This window comes from Anopheles marshallii, chromosome 2, assembly GCF_943734725.1.
Source record: "Anopheles marshallii chromosome 2, idAnoMarsDA_429_01, whole genome shotgun sequence".
NCBI lineage: Eukaryota > Metazoa > Arthropoda > Insecta > Diptera > Culicidae > Anopheles > Anopheles marshallii.
Window position 1 is genome coordinate 26,907,762 of NC_071326.1, and position 20,937 is coordinate 26,928,698.

The 20,937-nt window shown below is 47.4% G+C and overlaps 1 protein-coding gene across 1 annotated transcript; it reads left to right on the forward strand.

Moving 5' to 3' along the window:
* The first annotated feature begins 5,151 nt into the window (after nucleotides 1–5,151).
* LOC128719162 (scavenger receptor class B member 1) lies at nucleotides 5,152–20,260 on the forward strand. The gene is made up of 10 exons (XM_053812785.1): nucleotides 5,152–5,413; nucleotides 16,733–16,824; nucleotides 17,461–17,624; nucleotides 17,728–17,872; nucleotides 18,347–18,547; nucleotides 18,625–18,852; nucleotides 18,922–19,039; nucleotides 19,120–19,286; nucleotides 19,378–19,503; nucleotides 20,051–20,260. The coding sequence occupies exons 1-10, from the start codon at nucleotides 5,152–5,154 to the stop codon at nucleotides 20,258–20,260; spliced, it is 1,713 nt and encodes a 570-aa protein (XP_053668760.1).
* The last annotated feature ends 677 nt before the right edge of the window (nucleotides 20,261–20,937 follow it).

The following is a 20,937-nucleotide window of genomic DNA, read 5'->3' on the forward strand; positions in this document are numbered from 1 at the left end:
ATATTCCCGAAATGTATTAATACCAATTGTGAGCCGTACCGGACGTTTTGACTTTCCGCGCCGAATATGGTGGCGTTCCCGCTTTCTAAAAGAGACACACACAAACACACTTGGTCCTAATCAAAACTGTGCCAAGAACGAAACGAATGCCCCCCGTACACCCGGGAACGGGGACGGTCAAGCCAAAGGTACCAATTGAGCATAAAGACTACCGTTAAACATTGCCTAATCGGAATCGAGAGGTTCAAATTAACACATCAGCATTAGTGTAACCATGTGTTAAATTTCACCTTGCCCAACGATGGCGATGTACAGCAATACGTCCTAAAAGGCAACGCTGTGGCTGACTCAACGCTACCGGAGGGGGCGATGAGCCATTTTGTCCGACAACTAACGGCTTGCATCCGAACGGTGGCCCCCTCAGCTCGGGAGCAAAATGCATTTTATAGACCCGTTCCCTTCGGTTGGCCTATTGTCACAGTCATAAAAATGCTGTTCTCTGTTTTGCTGGTGCTTCCCTCATTATCGCACCGCTTGTGATGCATCAAAGTGATAAAATCGGGAAGGAAATATAACAACAAAGCTTTAAGAACTAGCTACGTTACTCTGTCTATTTGATGCACGCAAGCGTTACCACGTGGATTTAAATTATGCAATTTAATTATAAAGTATAAAATCATAATATTGCACTAGCTTTAAAGCAACCATCGTCAACCATGATGGATCCACAGTGTTTTACGAACGAATGGTTTTGATAATAATTCCTTCTCCTACGCTAAATATTTCGTCAATGAGGTAATTTATTTGCTGGGCAACTGTGACACACACCAACCATGAAATCATCGTGCAGCAGCAGTTAATAAATTCCCACCGGCAGTTACAAAACGGCAAATCGATCGTTTGGTTCGTGCGAGCTTTGGATGAAAGCTTTCACGTGCACTTGAAAGCTTTCACGCAAACCCTGCGCACAAAAACAACCCTTGAAGAAACTCGCCTGCCGACTGCGAGCTTAATGGCAGGTCGGCAAAACGGCGTTATTCAGCCTTCGGCAAGCTTTTGGCGATGCAAGAGCCTGGCGCTTTACGCTTGATGCACGGTGCCGACTTGAGCGCGAGGCCTCGTGGAAAACGAGCAAAACAAACACAGAAAGCGAAATACACGCTTGGCCAGTACGCGCACCTGTGTGTAAGCGCGAAAGTATGAATGACAGGCCGGGAGAAGCTTTCAAGCACTGAATGGCGGGAACGTAACGATTTGAAGGGCTTGCGCTTGAAGTGGCCCTTGAACTCGGATGTGCGCAACGGAAACCCGATCGATCGAGGTGGTATGTCGCGTGTGGCGGGGCATCGGGTGCGGGAATGTTTAGTGTAATATACCGTTTGTTCAACGAAGAACTCTTGACTTGAGATAATCTACTTGAGTCATTGATTCCCTTCGGAATACTTCCGCCTTTTCCAGACAGATTCGTTTGTGTTGTGTTTTAGACGGCTCTTGTGGTTGGTTCCTGGAGGTTAAAGGGGTTTTGGAGAAAACAAGACAACGCAAGCGCCTATCACAACAAGCGTAGCACATGATATGACAATGGCAGCGCAGCTTACCACAACACGACTACAGAAGTGAAGTACAATCCGAGGAGTATAATCGTGTCCTAGGTTGGATTTTCAAAGCCAGATTACGATTGTTGGTAACATTTACTAAATTTTCCATGAAATAAAGCATATTTAATTCGACAAATGCAGTAAATATTTCTTGGTAACAAAACAAACATCGTTTGGTTGTCAAAATCCCTCTTAGAGCGCGTTTATACTGGTCGGATCGTACTTGGCTGATACCGTCGTATGAGATTTGTGCTAAGCTGCGTTCTGAGATTGTGATATCATGTGCTTCCATTGGAGTATGCCTGCTGCGGTTGTGGTGTCAAGTAAGACCGTTGAAATGTCATTTGCTGCGCTTGTGGTGATAGGCGTTTGCGATGTCCTGTCATCTCAAAAACCCTGTAATGATTCATTTGAGATTTAGAAGGTGTTCAGTTGCAGAAATTGAAACATTGTACAATTTCTGACAATTGACATCTATTTATTGATTCATCCAACAAGGGTGGTAATTAAAATTAATCCACTGCATCCGGATTCATTTCTCGACATCTCATCCCCACTAGCAGCACTTGTCATTTTTACCGTGAAAGTGAAACCTGTTTGTATAATTCTTCTAAAAAGATCCTCGAAACATGATCCGTTAACAATAGGCCGGCTGCTGCGTTGGTAGAAGTTTGTATTTTCCTACGCTCGTTTGACGTCTTTAGCCACAGAACCGTCGCTGCTTAGCAGGCACGTGACGAATCGCCTCAGCGAACCGCCGAATGAGTCAGCATTAATATTTATACCATAACGGACCGTTTGTATAATGCATTCTAATGCCGCATACGAACCGCAGTATCGAACCGTATTCTCCGGTTCTGTGCATTGACTGACGTTGGGTGCGTAATCAATTACCAGACCCGGACAGCTACTAGGAAAAGCCTGTCCTGTCGCTTTTGATAAAATGAGATAAATGGAGAATAAATACGTTTTCCCCCAAGGGGTTGCCAAGCCGCTTGGTTGGCTTGGCTCTCTTGTTCTCTCACCCTCTCACGCCTTTTCGAGCGAAACCAATTACTCACGGGCGGGCAGGAAAGATGAGCCGGCACTTTCGGATGGAAAAGTACTGTCGCGCATTGTAAGCGGCTCGCGACCGTAAGTGATTTTCCACGATGTACACGGAAGCGCCACCTTTTTTTTCCGGTTGAGCGACATACGGAGGGATTCCCCTGAGTCACTGTTGCGTACGAAGGTCGCGCACGGTGTTGTTTTGTAATCGTGTCCGGAGGACTCACCCGGCTCCCGGCCCACAAACTCGCCAAACGGGTCGGGAGAGGATGTTGCATGCATTCTCTACTGGCAAGCGATCAGTTGGAAGGGACGGGAGGTGCAAAATAGCAGAACTACTAGTAGAAACGTAGAGTTCTACTTCTAGCGCTTCGAAGATGAACGATGCCTCCACACACACACACACACACACACACACACACACACACACACACACAGTGCGAGCCTTTGGTGACATTGGGTGCACTGTGCTACGCGCAATTAGCTAACGAGCTTGCGTACTAACGGTCGGAGACACTTAGATGACCGCAAGAACGACTAACCCACATACACGCGCACCGCGGACGCATACTACCACAAGCGCACGCACTCGCCTCGGTGCGGAGGGCAATGGCAATGGAGCGGAGTTCGAATTCAAGTGCGGTTAATGCCCTCCCTCCTGCGCTTTGGGACTTCTCGCGCCAAACTAGCCTCGCTGTCGCTCATCAGCCTGTCAAACGCGGTGTCCAAAACGTTGGCGCGATGCGTGGGCAGATACTAGCAGGACCGGTACGGAACGGCTCCGGAATGTTCGCACCCAGCGCGCCCAATATATCCGGGGTGTCCGTCCGAGCAACCGGACGTCCTGACCCCTGCCTCTGTGACCTCGACCCCAGACTAATTGCACTAGCGGCGTACGGTATCGCCCGTGATCGCCGTGACCCTCACGACGGGACATTATTAATTTCGTCTAATCGCCGCGCGAGTCCTCGCAACTAGGAGTGATCAACCACCAGACGTGGAATCCGATACAGCACCGTGTTGCGTGCATAATAACGGACCCAGTCTCATTCCCGCACCACTTCTGGGGTATGCGAATAGTGTGATCGACATTTTACTCCCCACCTTCGCAGCGCTTGCTGTGTCCGAGCGTCCTACGGAGTGAGAGCGAGAGGGTTTCGCCCAACAACAACAAAAAAAACCGTTCACCAGACAGGTTGACACTGGACGAATGTGTGCGGGTGTTCATTGACGTTTGTGTGTGATGTTTTTTTCTTTAAATATTTTATTTTACTATCGCTCTGCCACTCCACCACTTTGAGTGGACGCGAAGCGCGACACAGAAGTCATCGCAGCGGACGAAATGCTGCGAGACGCACATCCCGCAGCAAGACAACTCCGAGCGAGAACTGCAACAGCAACTCCCTTCCAGCCCGTGGCCGTGGCTGGTGCATCTCACGAATCGTTCGATGCGTGTCGCGATAAATGCATCCGACGCCTAGGCATAGTGTACGCATGCAGAAGCACTCACGAGTGTGCGGCTCTGTCCATCACCGGTTGGACGCTGGGGCTTGCTCGGGCTCGGGCAATATCAACTGGTTTTCGCAATGCGGCACGCTGCTACTTCCACCCGGCCATCCAACCAACCGAACCCCCTCCTTCCTTCCCCGCCCTCTCATCGCTATCCTTTTCCACCTGGCACACCCCGCCCGATCAGCCGTCTCGTTCGCACACACACACACACACACGAGTAGTTCGAGCGTTCGAGCACTCCGTTCGAGTTCCAGCAGGTTCCAATCCGGACGATCCATCCGGTGGTGGCCGAGGTGCAGCAGCTTGCAAATGACGCTGCAGCGCGACACACACACACACACATAAGGGGGGTGGTAGTGAAGGATGCGGCAAGTGCACGGACGGGAGGTTACTTAACGCACGCTGCAAGTGCACTACAAAGAAGCCCAGCGCCCGAGCACTCGCACAGTCTACTACCGAGCGCTCATCACAACGGACACGCGGAGTGCCTTTTGAACGCGTTCGCGGCCCAAGGAAGCACCGATACGGCCCATTACTTATCGTACCGAAGTTGTAACCGTTTGGCTGACGCTTCTCGATCCTTCGTGTCAAACCAAACGAAGCCAAGCGGTGTGTGGAACGGTGGCTCTAGCGAGTTGGCCAGCCCGTATTTATATGGCTGATTTATCGTTTTTCGAGCAAGGATAAAGGGATTGAGTGAGCTGAAAAGTGAGAAGTGTCGTTTTTGCTGCGCGCGTGTGATCTGTTTTTAAGCGTACTTTCGTTGGGCGTGCATTAAGGGGCCATCTGATTGAAGTCAGTGCGTTCTGCTCAACGGTAGCAACGGTTTTCCGGGGGTGGGTTGGGAAAGTTAGAAAAATACAGTCTTAAGCGGGGAAGCTGTGCAAAAGGAAGTAGTATTCGAGTATTCATCTCGACCCGTTAGTGAATTGTGCTTGAGTGACTGAGGGTGAGTGTTTGTGGCACCCGCAAATCGTCCCGAAACACAACAACGATGCGTGACTTTGTGAGCCTGTTCGGCAGCCAGTATCAGACGATTTTTGGCGGCGGTCCTAGCTGTGCCGGTGGCAATGGGAGCAGCCTGGGCGGCAGTAGCGGTGATTGCTGCTCGTCGTCGGCCGGAAGTTCCGGCACGCCGCTGCGACGCCGCTCGGTCAGCCTCGGACCGTTCCGGCGCCGAATTCGGAGCGAATTTTCCCTGCTCGATTACTTCTTCCACCAACCGAAGCATGGCCGACATACGCGCTACCCAAACCGTAAGTAGACGAGCGATGCGTGTCGTTTGATTTGGGGTTTAGGTGATGAAGATGAAGGGCTGGCGGGTGGTGTGTGCTGAAAGGGCAGCGGGTCCTTACCCTCATGCAAAACAACTCGCGCAAGTTTTGCGGTGTAAGAATAAAAAAATGCAGCGGGACAAAACAAATCGCGTCGCGTGCGATACGAATCGAACCGGGCCAACGAACCATAGTCGGAGTGTGTGGTTCTGCACCGTGGATCCGTTGGTGGATGGATTGCACCCCAAAAAAACAAACTTGTTGTAGGGATATAGGCAACGGAAAGCGAGAGTGCCCAAGACCAAACACACCCCACACCCCGCACAAAGGGGGGGGAAAAATGTGCACAGAAGCAATACCACAGTGACAGCGCGACAGAGATGAGGACACAACACTCGGCTCGGCGAAACGCGGCCAGAGAGAGAAAGGGACATCGGGTGCGTTGCAAACGGAAAAATAAGCAGACTCCGGGCTGGTTTTGCACGATCAAGAACGGAGACGGAATCCACCATCACGTGTGTGTGTGCTGTTGCTGCTGCCGCAAGTGGTGCCAGTTGCATGTTGAAATCATGCGCTCGCATCGAAGGGCAACAAGTGTAAACCCATCGCCACCCGATCACCCGATCCGTGTCCAAATTTTTCTGCCTACCGATTCGTGTTTGCCACTCCGTTTTGGTGCGAACGAGCCTTCCGAGCGCGTTGCTGGAAAGACTAGAAGGGTACGAACAGTCATGAGGACCCACTCGGAAACCCCGTGGGGGGGATGGGAGGAAGAACCGGGAAAGGTGCTAAAAGGAAAAACCTGTACCACCGACACCGACAGATTGGCGCAATACAAGGGGTGGGAAGAGGGGTGGAAGGGGGAGGGGTGGAAGGGGGAGGGGTGTGGGGTTAGTAGCATAATTCCGACAACTTAATATGTGCGCCCTGGTATTTAGTGTACCAGAACTACCTGCAGACGGGTCAGAACTCCGAGCCGCACCGGTTAAATGTCAAACGCTTTTCATTTGACGCTAATGCTCTGGTGGCTGTGACCAGGATACCGTCCCGCATCGCATTCAATATGGTGGAAAAGCACTAACAGCATCACCGTACCTCGCGCACCGTTGTTAACGCCCGTGTGGACGCATCGAGGAGGTTACAATTATTTCCGCATTCGACACATACGCAACCGCAACAAACGACACTTGCCGGACCGTTCGCTTCCTCCCTTGTCGGGTGCTCTCTTTGTCACGCGACCGTCTCATTCCGAGTGCATTCTTTGCGCGTTCTCCAACCTCAACGCATTATTTTTTATTTTTTTTGCGTATTGTGTCACAGGGGCGCACCGTGTGTGTCTCTATGGCCGTGTCCAGCTTACATCGCGATAATACGTGATATCGTTTAATTGCTGGGGAGCAGCAGCGACGCCAAGTGGTAGTAAGAATTTTGAATTATATGCATGATCCGGCCCGATCCTCGGCCGATCATTATTTTGCACCCCATCATCGCACGGCCCATCTACGGGCGCCGTGTTGCCTGCGTGAGGCACATCGCCGTATGACAAGATATTCCCCTCGCCCTAGACGCGCGTATCACGTTGCAGAAGGAATCGCTAATTTTAAAACCGCGCTCATGTACACACCAGCCACCGATCGCACACGTTTTGCAATACTTTCGAACAACGCTTACCATTATTCGATTCCGCGCCGGGTTGGTGTTTACGAAAATTGGACAGGGGGTGGGGGCGGCTTATGGGGTTTTGGTACACGGGGAAAAATTAAGACTCCACGCGCCCAGTAAGCAGTCGATTTATGCCACCGCGTTCGGGCAAGAAAACCAGTATTTGTTTGATGGACAGCGTCGGCTACACCATCAATTCAAAATTTCATTCCCGCGATCGATCGATCGAGCGGGATAAGTCTGCGCGCGTGCGCTACTCGTTCTGCTAGGGGCCGCCATGATGCTCTCTGCACGCGATTGATTTTAAGGAAGCGATTTGGAACTAAAGATCATTACGCTCACGTAGTGGCACAGTTCGTAAGATGCACTGCCAATAAAGTGATCCATTTTTGTTAAATTGCAAAGCCAACCCGGCAAACATCAGTTTGCGCGATGCTGTGTACTGGCAGCGGTGTAAACCGTTCTCTAGAAGTAATTGATAGGTTAAGGGTGTTGTATAATCTTGATTGTAGGTAAAATGCGCAAAGAGAATGATTTTCAGTTTTTTGCTTCGTTTTTTTTTTTTTTCAAAAACGGTACGATTACATTTCATAATCTACTCCGAAGGGGTTTGGTAGAAAGGCTCTGTGCCGGTAGTACGTAACACACTGGTAGAGAGATCGTTGAGCTGCCATTCTCTCAACACCAACAACAGTTCAGCAAACATGTTGATAATTAGTGGCAGCACAGTCAAACCGGTCAAATAGAAGAGTTGATAAACGGATGGTGCTTAGTAGCTACATGCGTCCGTTCTAGGTTCGATTCTCAAACCGGAACTGATGTGTCTCAAGTGTATATTAGTATATTCAACTTAGAACAATGTACAATATTCAGCAGGACATGAGAAATTACTAATTGTTGAGCGACTTTATTTCATCGGTTGCAACCAGATGGCGCTGTTAAAAATACTAAGAAATGTCTCATTTGTGCGTTTGCGTGCCCTTTGCAACTTTATAGTAACAAGTGTTACAAACTATTTGTCTCTTAATTTTTCTTATTTAGTCCACTTATTTGTCTATGTGCCTGAATAAATTAAATGATGTTTGTTTGTTTTAACATCTCTACTTAGTACGCCGCTCTACGGTTCCGTTTTGTTTTGACGTCTCTACTTGGTAGTGCGGGTGACGCCATCTGTCTGTGAAGCTAAGAACTATTTGTATCAAAAATTAAATTTGCTAACATAACACTCACTCATTCTGCGCCTTTAAAAATGTACAAACAGAAGCAAAGCTAACACACAATCGCGCGTTATTGTGGCTGTGTTTCATTACGAATAATCCATACCGCTCCTACCGGCTAGGACATCGGATAACGGTAGCGCTCAAGTCTCGAGGCTAATGATTTAACCCTTGAATGGTCGCCAAGAACGGTTGCAACCCACCCGATAGCACACACAGCACAGCGAAAGGGCGTAATGGGCCTGCATTACCGCAACCATTAGCATATCCTGTTACCGTTTGGCTAGACCCTTGGCTGACTCAACAGTTTCCCACCCCGTGGTGCGTTGCGAACCTTCGGCCACCTGAAAAAGGGAGAGCGCTTCGTTTGCGTGCGGGGACAAAAATGTCTACCAATCATTATCACACGCTTCACCGCCTACCGCCCTTCCCCGTTTGTCCACCGCATGGATGCTCCACCGGGTCAGCACTGAGCAGCAGGTTTGCCGATGGCCAATGTCGTCGGAAAGCGACAAACGACGCAGCAGATTTCTCGCGGGGGTTACGATGCACGTAGCCACCGCACAGTCGGGAAAGTTCTCCACTTTAATTGCTGTCCGAGGGTGTAGGTCGACACCCTGGCTACCCGCGGGTGGGTGGTGGTGGAGGATGGCGATGTTTGTTGGGTGATGTACGCGGGGATTTTGCGGGAGACAACAATGTTTATGCAATGCCGAGATGAGCGGTTACGTAACGGGGAGGGGGGTTGCATACGAAAGCGAGGTCACGGCGGGTGATGAGTTTGATGTGCCATCAAAATTAAATCACATTCGGGCTGTAGCTCCGGGGACTACACACGGGAAATTCATTTGCAATGACGTCCATCGCGGGTGAATGCAAATGTTAATTGAGCTCATTCTCGCTCCTGCCGAGATGTGCCGTGGCTGCCGATTGATAATGGCAATGATGCGACTCGGCCTCGGTTGCATCGCGACACGATAAATCCGCCTTCAGGATCTGTCTCTCTTCACATGGTTTTTTTTTTGCACTCACAGCTCACTAATGAGTTCACCGCCGTATGACGCAGCAGCGCAACGTGTCCGTCATAATGCGCGTTCATAAAACAACAAACCGCCCTCCCCACTTGGAACGCACTTTATCCCAAGGAGCAAGATCAGGGCAAGATTCGAACGGGCTGGAATGTTCGATTCGCCCCTCCCTCCGGAGAATGCTCTGGAACGTGGATGTGGTCGATCGTCCTGCTAGCGTGTCCTCCGACCAGGGTCAAGGAGTACCTGTTTCTTCTGCGCTGCATTGCCCGCCACCACTTCGGGGGTTTTGTTTTGCATCTTACCGCACATCGCAACCTGCCCGGCCATCGGGGTTGTTTTATTGTCTGTTGCGTTCATGGTCAGAAATTCTCCGAGCGGTTCGCTTGATCCGACACTCCCACAACCTCCGCTGTGCGTCCTGCGATCGCCCCAATGGTCGATCGGCAATTAATTGTGCGCATTGCATTTCGACCTTTGCACAACCAGCGGTTGCGGGCAATTTTCCTTGTCATTCCCGGTGACATTTCAGTGTCGTGCGGCGTTGACAGATCGCCCCGATAAGGTGTTGGAACGTGTTGGAAAGGATGAGTGAGCTGCAGAGTACTTCTTCGCGTTCTTCTGCCCTAGCGCAGTGCAAAGCAAATCCAATTTCCAGCTCGATACCACCATTCAAAGACTCTCGTCCTTCGGACCTTGGGGGCGCCCGCGCACGCTTGTGTGTGTTAAGACCTCTGCGGCAAGAGTGTTTAATTTCCATTTCGTTCGAGTGTTCGATCGCTTTGTTCGAAATGCGAAATCTGCTGGAGCTAAACGAGAAACGGACACAGGGGGAAAAAAAACCTCCCATTGAGAGGTTAAACGTCTAACGGAAGAACTGGCCATTTTTGAGAGGAACAAAAAAATAACGGACCCACCTTACCGTGCCGGACAATGCAAACAGGCACTTTCAATTAAGATTTCCACACGGTTGCTAACGATAGCGGTGCGAGACCCCGCAAAAACCCAAGTACGCGAGCAGACGCACCGTGGGCCCGATGCCACAACACAGAAGCCCCAATCCATACAGCCTTGCAACATACGAAGTGTCTCTTGTGGGTAGCTTCAAACGCCTGCCGTGAGTGTGTGTGCGTGGCCAGCCAATGGAGCGCAAAGAAATACACACGCCACACCGAAACTCCAGTCCGGTTTCTGAGCCACCCGGAGCGTTCGCGATCGGAGGCCCTCTCGGGGAATGTTTGGGCGAAGCATCTGGCTTCTTGGTCGATAAGCGTAGATTTTCCGACCAGTGCGGTACGTTGGATAAGACTCGGCGGATGGAAGGAAACGGGCGGTAATGGAGACGGAACGGCCCCCAAGGTCGTACGCTCGGTGCACTGTGTAGGCATTAGGCATCGGTGCTTAGTTTTTGTTTGCCAGCTGCGGCGCACACGGACTCTCGGGGCCCTGTTCAGTATGATGTATGTTTTATTTGATTAAAAAATGTATTAATTGCACGAGGAGATTGGTGTTTTGGACATTGGCAGTAACAAACAGGTATCTTATTGGAATGTGATTGTGCTCAATACTTTGTAGACATTCAGTGCACTGAGCACGTCATGCGAATAATACTGGAAAAAAACTATTTTTACATAATAGAAGAATTGGCAATCTAGTTAAATGTTTGGAATTTAGCAGACTTTAAAACCTCAAAAAACTCTCGAATTTCTCACTGACTATTTTGAAATTATCTATTCGCTTTACTAACCACACGATCAATGTGTTCGTAGAACGAAAAAAACTCATCGAGCAAAACCCCAAGATCTTTGACGGTGGATGCTCTGCTTATCTGGATCTTATCGTAGGACAGCCGACCTACAGAAGGCCTACCGAAAGACACAACACAACATTTAGGGGGAACGGAGCACCAGTCCATTATTTAAACACCGATGAAATGACAATGAGGAAGGAAGCGAGTTCTCCAATATGAGTGAAAAGGATCTATTCGAAAGAAAGGACTCAATCCAGACAGCATTGGTCTTCCAATGGTTCCTTTCTGCAACTGTTGCCAAAAGTAAATGATGGGGTAAATTATCAAACCCATATCTATGTATATATATATGGGGCAAACTAATAAAAAACTAATCAAACTATGCTTTAAAGTCAGTAAATATCGTGTCCACTTGGCGTTTACCAACAATGGGGTAGATCATCCCAAAAGTTAGAAAGCTTAAGCTTTAAGCCTGTATCTGTCAAATAATCCAGGTACCGGGCTGTATCATTTTGTACAGATTCGTAAAGGACATAGCATTTTGACATAAAGAATGACACAAGGGATCATTTTTGTGAAACTAAAATTTGAGAAAATTCGATTTATGTTTAGTAATTTGATTTTAATTTCAATGTATTTGAAATAATATACAAGTCTGATTATCAAAATAATCCTTTTTCAGTTCTTTTCGTTAAAAAAAATTGTTTACCTTTTTCGCACACGGGAAACTTGGCCTAACCTGGCTCAGACCAGCTAGCAAAATTCTTTGTTTTGACATTTGTCGAGTTTGGGTTTTGGGTACTTGGGTACTTTCATTGAGAAACCAATCTAATTTTTCTTTCCTAGGCTTAACTTGGCTTGCCATTTGTATGGCGAGCTGTAAGCGGATAAGCCTGGAAACGTCAAAACGCATACAAAAAAACTGGCTTAGACCGTGATCTACCCCAATATTTGACATTACAAAGGACACAATGCACATAAAGCTGGTGCTAGGAAATGCATTTAGCTACCACAGGAAGGATCTGACGGACATCTGCGGCAGTGTGCGAGGCGTACACCCGACTGAAACGTGAGGCTGATAGGATTCGATTGAGGATCAATGCGACGAAGACAAAGTTGCAAAGTTGCTGCTTGCCGGAGACTTTGGTCGCGAAAAAGTCCGACTCGGAAGCAGAGTATCAGTTGAGTTGGTAGAGGAGTTCTGATACCTTGGTACGATCGTAGCTTCGGACAACAAACTCAGCAGCGAAATCCAAAGGCACATTGTTCAGGGAAATCGTGCCTCCCAAGGGCTCCAAAAAACTCCTGCGACCAAAAAGACTCCAGCAACACACGAAATGCACGATATATCGCACACTGATACGTTCGGTAGTTCTCTAGGGATACGAGTTCTGGACCGAAATGCTGGCCGAAAACGCCAATGCAGTAGCTATTTTCACAACGGCGAGTGCTACGCACTACCTTTGACGGCGTGAATCACGAGCTCGCTGAGCTGTTTGGCGGATATTCTGACGGTAGTCAAAGCCGGAAAGATACGATGGTTGGGACACGTAATGAAGATAACCGGACTCATGCCCTCATACCTAGAATGGTGCTCATCAGCGACCCGTTCGGCACGAGGTGTAGGGGAGCACAGCGAGTTCGGTAGCTGCATTAGGTGAAGTCACACCTGTCACACCATGAAACGGATTATCGACCTGGCCATGTCTACACGACGTGCTCAGCTCTGAGCAGGCCAAGAAGAAGAAGAAGAAAACATATTTTAATATAATAAATTATTGTATCAGTTTAATGATTATTCATCAGTTCTTGCTAATTTCATTCTGCTCTGCAATATTGCATGCATGCGGTTCGTGTTCAAAGTAAGATGAAACCCATCCTGTCTTTGCTCCGTATACATGTAATTTATTTGAGTAATGATGCAAAAGAACAGATCGCCGCAGGAAAGATCTGACTAAGTTCTGCGAATTACTCACTAAGCCATCCGTGGGAAGGATGACAGTATCCAACCCAATGACACATTATAATAGTGACAGATCTTCCGCGTGAGATATAAACGTTAGCCTTTTCACCTTTAAATTCAGCAAGGAAGCAGCGTAATTTATGAGCTGCGAAATGGTTAATTTTAAACCATGATCAAGCGATCCGCACTTTTAGTGTCTCATTAGAATGCGAACTCAATTAGCAGCCAACCGTTTGTAAAGAAAGTGAAACGCCAGAATACACGGCAATCACATTTCCTGACTGATGGTGTGGCCACCCTGCGCTGCGTTGTGAAGAAGAGCCCGCCACATCGCTAACGAGCAGTGCAATGTATGCAAATACATCGTCCAAGGTGTCGCATAAAACAAGATGGCTTACTGTAAACAATGCACCCGCTACGCAAACCGGTACCGGATCGCGTCGTATCTGAATGTCGATAACGCCACACCGGCAACGTGTCCCGTTGCCGAGGGGATGTCGTTCGAATGCAAATTGACATAGCACACACGCATACACACTGCCCCCCCCCCCCCTCCCCTCATCTTCCCCCTTCGAAGTGACCACTGAGAGGGAGCTCCCGATTATAAATCACAACTCCCGGTGTAATTATTTTATGACTCTCGTCGCCCGTCAATACACCGCGATGATCATTTTCGCTGATGAATGCCTACGGGTCCGGGGCGGCTCACGTGTCCGATTTTCGTACCGATCCTGTTCCGAACCGGCGGTGATTGATGTAGCAAACATGAGGTGTGGCTGTATCTTTTGCTCTCCTCTCTCTCTCTCTTTCTCGCTGCCAGTGCTGCTACCCCGTTACGCCAAAACGCACCAAGGACATGACATTTAGATTTTTCCACCCATTACCTTTAGGGCTGACGGGGTTGCTTCATTTCGGTACGGCGATATTTTTCGGAAAAGGTAATTACGTTCAATTTCCAAATGAAGACCGCAATTGCCAAGGCGGAGGAGCGCTAAAGAAACCAGGTTACATTGGTGCATTCGGTAGCATTACCTTGAACTTTTACATTTTTTGTTGGTTTGTTTGCTGTTGCTCAAAGGTGCTTTAAATATTACATACCATTCTGTCGGCATACGATTTCGATTTTTTTATCACAAAACAAGCAGAAAAAAACAAACATCAGCAAACTCTTATATTTTTTATCGATACGAGGCTAAGTAACCTTCGACCATGCTACTAACCGGCGGAGCGTTTTGTTTTCCTCGGTGAAACATGCATTTTACCTGGCATGCTTCGCTACTTGGCGTCGTTCTAGTAAGCGCGGTATGATCGAAATCGGCCCGCTGGTTTGGCGTACCGGTAGCGTTAGTGAACCGTTACGTTGTATGCTTACGCGTTTATGGTTAGATGGTCGCGTTAGCTCGATCGCGCAGGAGGAGAAACGCACCGATGATACGGTTGAACACGCCGAAATTAATCACCGGTCGGAACCGCGTGACGGAACGCGTGCCCATCCGTCTGTCTCATGCCGGCACATGCCATTAACACGTTTGCGCCGGTCGGCTAACGCGGAGACAGCCGTAACCGATGGCTATTTAATTGGCCATGTGAACTATGCTGGTCTGCTGCTTTTGTTTTCGACTCTTGCCGAGCCGGATGTGCAGATAATTCGCCGGCGATCAGCGCCGATAATCCTCGTGACTTCCTAATCGTAATCTTTGGGATTTGCTTGAGGATACGTCCAGAGGATTGAACAGCTAATAGCGAACGATCGTACAAACGGCATGCCGGTAGAATTATCCCCGGTGTAGCAACATCGTTAAGGAAAGCGGATTGCGATGAGGGCAAAGCAGCTGCAGGCTTTTGCTAAACAGTAATTTGTTTATTACTGTGAAAAACATACCATTAACAACTCATTCTTCATAGCTGTTCGAGCCGAGCCCACCCCGGTAGGGTTATACCATAGCCCACCCCATTAACGGTTGCCTACTCGCGTGGGTTCCACACTGATGCCCACGCCATCATCACAATCCTTTCCGCTCGTTTTGAATCGTTCGAACGATTCCGAACCAAGCAACATGATGCTGCGGCAGGTCAACAATCGCGCAACGCAAGCTCGTGTGACCACTAAAGTGTGGGGTTAAGTGAGTAAATCTAGCCAAACAGCGGCAGAAATGCAACGCGATCGATCGACGGTTCGTTGATTATTAGCAGATAAATCACACCACGGGCAACGCGGTTAAAGGGGGTTACTAATTTCCCGGAAGTTCACGTGGCTCATTTCTGTTTCGGTTTAACCAATCCGGTTTGACCACACGTTCTAATGCCAGCCTAACCAGATCCGAATAATTGTGGGTTGCGGGCGTTAAGGATTCATCATGCAGCATCTTGACGCAAAATGGTGGTTCGAGAATGAGCAAAAAGGATGAGAACGTTTTAATTTGCAACAGTCACGTTGCGTTCCGTTAGATTACCTTGTAACCCCAAGTTGAGTGCATTTTGCTAATGTCTAATGTACAATTAGGTGCGGACAATTACCGGGAAAAAGAACTTTATCATCTAAGTGTGATATAAATGTGCAATTAATGCAATTATTGCTAATGCATCCTTTCACAACTGTACGATTTGTGAAGCATGTTTTCCTTCTCGTAATGGCTAAATAGTCTAAGTGGACAGGCACAGGATGGTCATTTGGGTGTATTATGCTTGACATAGTCGAGAGTTTGAGCACAAATCAAGAATATCTTACATTTTACAGCAAAAGATGAAACAATACTGCATACTGCAAAGACATTGGTTGTAAATAACGATTGAAAGGATTCAAGAGACATCAACGGGAGAAAAGAGACGAACCCTGTTTAGTTGTCTGCTACGTTACAGTCGTAGCGGCTAAATTTTGTCTAGTAGCCAAGAATTTTTGACAGTGGGCATCACTTTTTGTCTCGTGATCATCAATTTTTGACAGTGGGTTTCAATTTTTGTAGCCTATTCTTGATTTTTTTATATACACAATATCTAACTAAATGCACTGCTCTTTTTTTAATTTAATTGATAAATGAAAATATTTTTGATGTGAATAAAGTGTTTAATTTTATGAGTTTATGTAAACCATGAAGTTTGATCGTTAATGTACTCTGTATACGTTTACGCTGAATTAACCATTTTTCATGTTTTTATTAATCTAATTCTATCGAATATTCTATATATGTGAGGTAATCATTCGAACTTTCTTCCTGGCGTGAAGCACAACTTTAGACAAAAATTGGTGACTACGGGACAAAACTTGATGCCCACCGTCAACAATTGATGACTGTGAGACAAAAATTCATGCGTTAGAATATTAGCGGCAACGATTGTAATATCCAATGGGGATGTTTTTAAACCTGCATCTTATACTGAGTTACACAATGAGTCGAAAATTTTCTTCTATTTTAAGTTCATACTGGGTAATTCGCTGGTTTTATCATTGCCACCTTTTCGGCGATGATGTAGTTGGTATGATTATCAATGGTTTTACTTTATATACTTTACGAATAACGGTTTTAAGAAGTTTTGGATCCTCCAATTTTGTAATGTTCGCCATGTATTTAGATAATACCTTCATAAAAGGTAAGAAATAAAATAAACACTACTTACACTGAACGCTTCGCAGGACTTTTCCCTCGGCTAATGATGTTCACTGTTTCTTTCACTTCATTCCAGGAACGTTTATGCTTATGGCCGCCGGCTTCATGTTCATCATCTGCGGTGCACTCGTTCACATCCTTGATCCTTATTTGCTAATATTTAAGTGGGTAAGTAATCTCGATTAAGCGCGCATCGCATTTTAACAAAGCGCACATTATGCGTTGTTTTACACTCCGTGCTGTGTGGTGAATATTAACGAGAATGAAGGGAAAAGTTCCATCAGCATGCGTTCCATGTCTGCCACTGGTGGAATGCACCATCCGCAATGAAGCACAATCAATGTGCTCCTGTGCTTGGTGGTATTTTGCGCAACGTTAATATGACCAACGAAAGCGTCGCAAGGAGGAAAACCGAAGCCAACATTCCTAGACCTCGGTTCAGCATTTATTTGTTGTCGTACGATTGTCGATTGGTTTTCGTGAGCCACAAACAAAATGCATCCAAAACGTGCCGACCAGTTCGGGAGGCAACCTTGAAAACCAAATAACGCATAAAAAGACATTCCCCCCACAAAACGCCGGTTTCGTGGTGAACGAACTGCAGTGAATGCACTCAGTTGCAACGGCACTCACCACTGCGAATGGTAAACCGAACAAAACAACCAAACTAGTCCACCGCGAAACGGCATCACTGGACGCCGCTTTGACGCCGTTATTGCGGGATAAAGTGTCCTGTACACGAAACAAACCGGTTTGTTTATTTTTGCCCGTTTTCCCCTTTTGTTTTTCCCACCGCCAATGCAGAAATTAATCTTCCAAGAAGGGTCGGAAATATTCAACCTGTGGCGCACGCCGCCCGTCGATCTGTACATCAAGATCTATCTCTTTAACGTCACCAACGCGGAAGACTTTATGGCGGGCCGGGCCGAAAAGATGCAGATCGAGGAAGTTGGCCCGTACGTTTACAGGTGAGTTTCAAGGATGCGGAAGTAAGAGAAGACAATTAAAAAAAACACATGCAACGATCGTACACGTTTTGTTCGCTTCCCCCATTGTTTGTCCCCACAATAGGGAGCTGATGTCGCACGACAACATTACGTTCAACGAGAATGGAACGCTTTCGACGCGGCCGCACCATCCGCTGATCTTTCAGAAGGGTTTGTCCGGTAATTTGCGAGAGGATGATGTGTTTATGATGCCAAACATTGCACTGCTGGTAAGCTGGATCACAATAATTCTTACGTCTAACATCGTAAAAACGGCTAGAATTAAGATAGCAATCAAGAACAGCTGTAGTACAGTGATGGGCTGTATAATAATTGCATTAACACTAACATGCATTTAATTGAAGTTACTTCTGAATCAAAGAATTGTGCGACTTATATCACTTATTCGACTTCATTTCATAGTAGGGATTATCAACAAAACCTCATGAATTCCAGCCAAATATGGTTGATAAGACATCCTAAAACACATTCAAATGTAATCATTCCTAACATTCCTATCCTTACTATAAACGTTTCTAATACGTTGGTAGATTTGTTGGTGAAGGTTTTTGGTGAGTAAAAGCTTTGCAAGTACAAGCGTTTGTCAAACCAACCGAGTATGTTCTTCCAATTATCCAATCTTCCGCCCTCCCTCCCTATTCCATCTCGCCTTCCCATTTCCCCTGGCCATTCACCACTTCTAGAGTATAGCGCAGGTAGCTGCCAACCAACCGTATTTTCTCCGCTGGCCAATCAATTTGCTCATACGGCAAACAAAGGTGCAACCGCTGGAACGGCAGACGGCCAAAGAGTTTATGTACGGCTATCCAACCACACTAACCACTCTCGGTTATACCTTTCTTCCCAACTGGATATCGTTCGACAAAGTCGGTCTGATCGATCGGGTAAGTGAAGAGATCGCAAAATGTGAAGGTTACGGGAGTGATTGCTTACTCTTCCTGCTTACGTTCCGCTACTCCAGATGTATGATTTCGACGATGATTTTGAAACATTCTTCACCGGGGAAACGTCAGCAAGCATGTCCGGACTGTACGACACCTATCTCGGTTCACCGGACCTAGCCCAATGGAATGGAACCCACTGTAGCAACATTCGCAACGCTTCCGATGGTACGAAATTCAAGAGCTTCATCGAACCCAACGATCAGCTGCTGTTTTTCCGCAAAAGCATGTGCCGGGCCCAGATCCTGGTGAGTGGAAACGTGTACGCACCGCGTGCAGCACCAGCCCTAACGTTGTGTTTCCCATTTCATTTGCAGATTCAAAACGGTACCGACCATGAGGTGGATGGTCTAAAGGCAACCAAGTTCGTCTTTGAAGAGAACGCACTCGACAATGGGGAATTTGATCCGCGCAACAAGTGCTACTGTCGGAAAGGTAAAGTCCTAGAGAGCGTGGTTTAGGAGTGCGTAAGCAGCGCAAGAGCTTGATCATGCCCTATTCTCCAATCTCTACAGGCACCTGTCTACCGCGTGGACTGGTCGATGTAACTAGCTGCTACTACGGGTTCCCGATCGCTCTCAGCTATCCTCACTTTCTGGACGCCGATCCGAAGGTTTTGGCACATGTCAATGGTTCCCGGCCGGATCCAAAACTTCACCGGAGCCACTTCATGATCAATCCTGTAAGAAACGAATGTAGCATGAATGTTGTGTAGTATGTCTTTTTGTTTTGTTTTCAAAACCACTCACCGTTGTTTATCGCTTTGCCCACAGGTATCTGGACTTCCGCTAGAGCTTTCGGTCAAGTTCCAAATCAACATGGCGCTGGACGATCTGAGCAATATGGCACACTGTGAGAAGTTCTCCAACCTCGTCGTACCGACGCTCTGGTTCGAAATTGTAAGTGGTAGTTGTATTTCCCGCAGCACAGCATCCAAGCCGCAAACCGAGCGCATACGCAATGCTTCCGGGTGGCGCATGCATGCTCCAGTCATTACAACGCCATATCATATCTAACCACTGACCGGCCTCGCGGTCATTCATCTCGTTCCATCGATGCCGGCTTAAAATGGAGAATGTAAATCTTGACTGGTCAAAAAGCACAAACCACACACGCACACGCACAGAAGACATCTTCAGCCGGTGCGCACCTAACCAGTGCCATTAACCGCCCGCTCTTCTTGGCTTTTGCGAAGAGCATTCTCATAACTTACTCATGGCTTACCATGCTTCATTGATCCTTCACATTTGCATGCGTGCGCAACTTCCTCCTCATCAGCGATCAACCGATGTGTCTCTCGCTCTCTCAGCAAATGTCGTATCGTAACGGAATTTGGGGAGTTAAACACCCCGCTAGTCGCCCACCAAACAGTGACGTCATTAAAATTATGATTTCGTTTTCCTGTTCTTTTTGCCTTCTTTTTCTACTTTCATGCACCTAACGCAGACGATGCCAGGACTGCCGAAAACGCTACTATCCCGCTTTATCTTCTACCTGAAGATCCTGCCGTTCGGCGATCAGGTGGTCAAGCACAGTCTGCTTGCGTTCGGTGGCATACTGCTGCTCGTTGCCATCACGAAGGTGTCACTCACGCTCTCGTCCGCGTATTCCTCCGCGTACCGCATTTCCAACGAGCTGCGGGAAAGCTTATGGTAGTACATCGCACCACCACAGCAAAAAACATCACTTACCACCCCAACACACACACACACTCAGCAGGCCAAAACTGAAGTGCTTTCTTCAGACAAGCATTGAAACTAGTACGTAACAGATTTGCAGCTAATTGTTTAAGTTTTGTAAGTAATTTAAGGTTTTACTGTTAATAAACTGGCTAAAGAGAAACACAATACGATCTTGCTACCGCTAGCAAACGCCAGATGGCGCTGCATTCGTTCGGACGCGCATTCATTTGCTCAGAAACCGTGATCGCGGCATTGGCCGCGCGTGACGTGATAAGTTCCTTTTAAAATCGTTTTTCTTTATTCATATACAAACTCAAAAACTTCTCTCTTACTAAAAAGGGGACGATGGTCAAGGGTTTGTGGCATGGGAAGTAAAACTTATTCAAGGTAATTATATGCCTGCAATGCTCTCACTCGAATCATCCACGCGCCGATGACCGACTGCTGTTCGGTGCGTACAGATGTACAATACAATCAAAAAATAAATCATTACTATTTTCGATGCCCTAGTTGGGTGAGCTGCTGATGCACTCTGCAGTTTATGGATGATGATATAATGATAACTTAGCTGCACTAAAACACACTAGTTCGCTCCGTTAAAGCAAAGGCGTCCTTCAAAACACAATGTAACATTCCAGATGAAACTAAAAC

Excerpts from the sequence above, each read along its gene's own strand:
- LOC128719162 (XM_053812785.1), top strand. The coding sequence starts at position 5,152 with ATGCGTGACTTTGTGAGCCTGTTCGGCAGCCAGTATCAGACGATTTTT. Across the intron at positions 5,414-16,732 it reads ACATACGCGCTACCCAAACC|GAACGTTTATGCTTATGGCC; the intron begins GTAAGTAGACGA and ends ACTTCATTCCAG. Across the intron at positions 17,873-18,346 it reads TGCCAAACATTGCACTGCTG|AGTATAGCGCAGGTAGCTGC; the intron begins GTAAGCTGGATC and ends CACCACTTCTAG.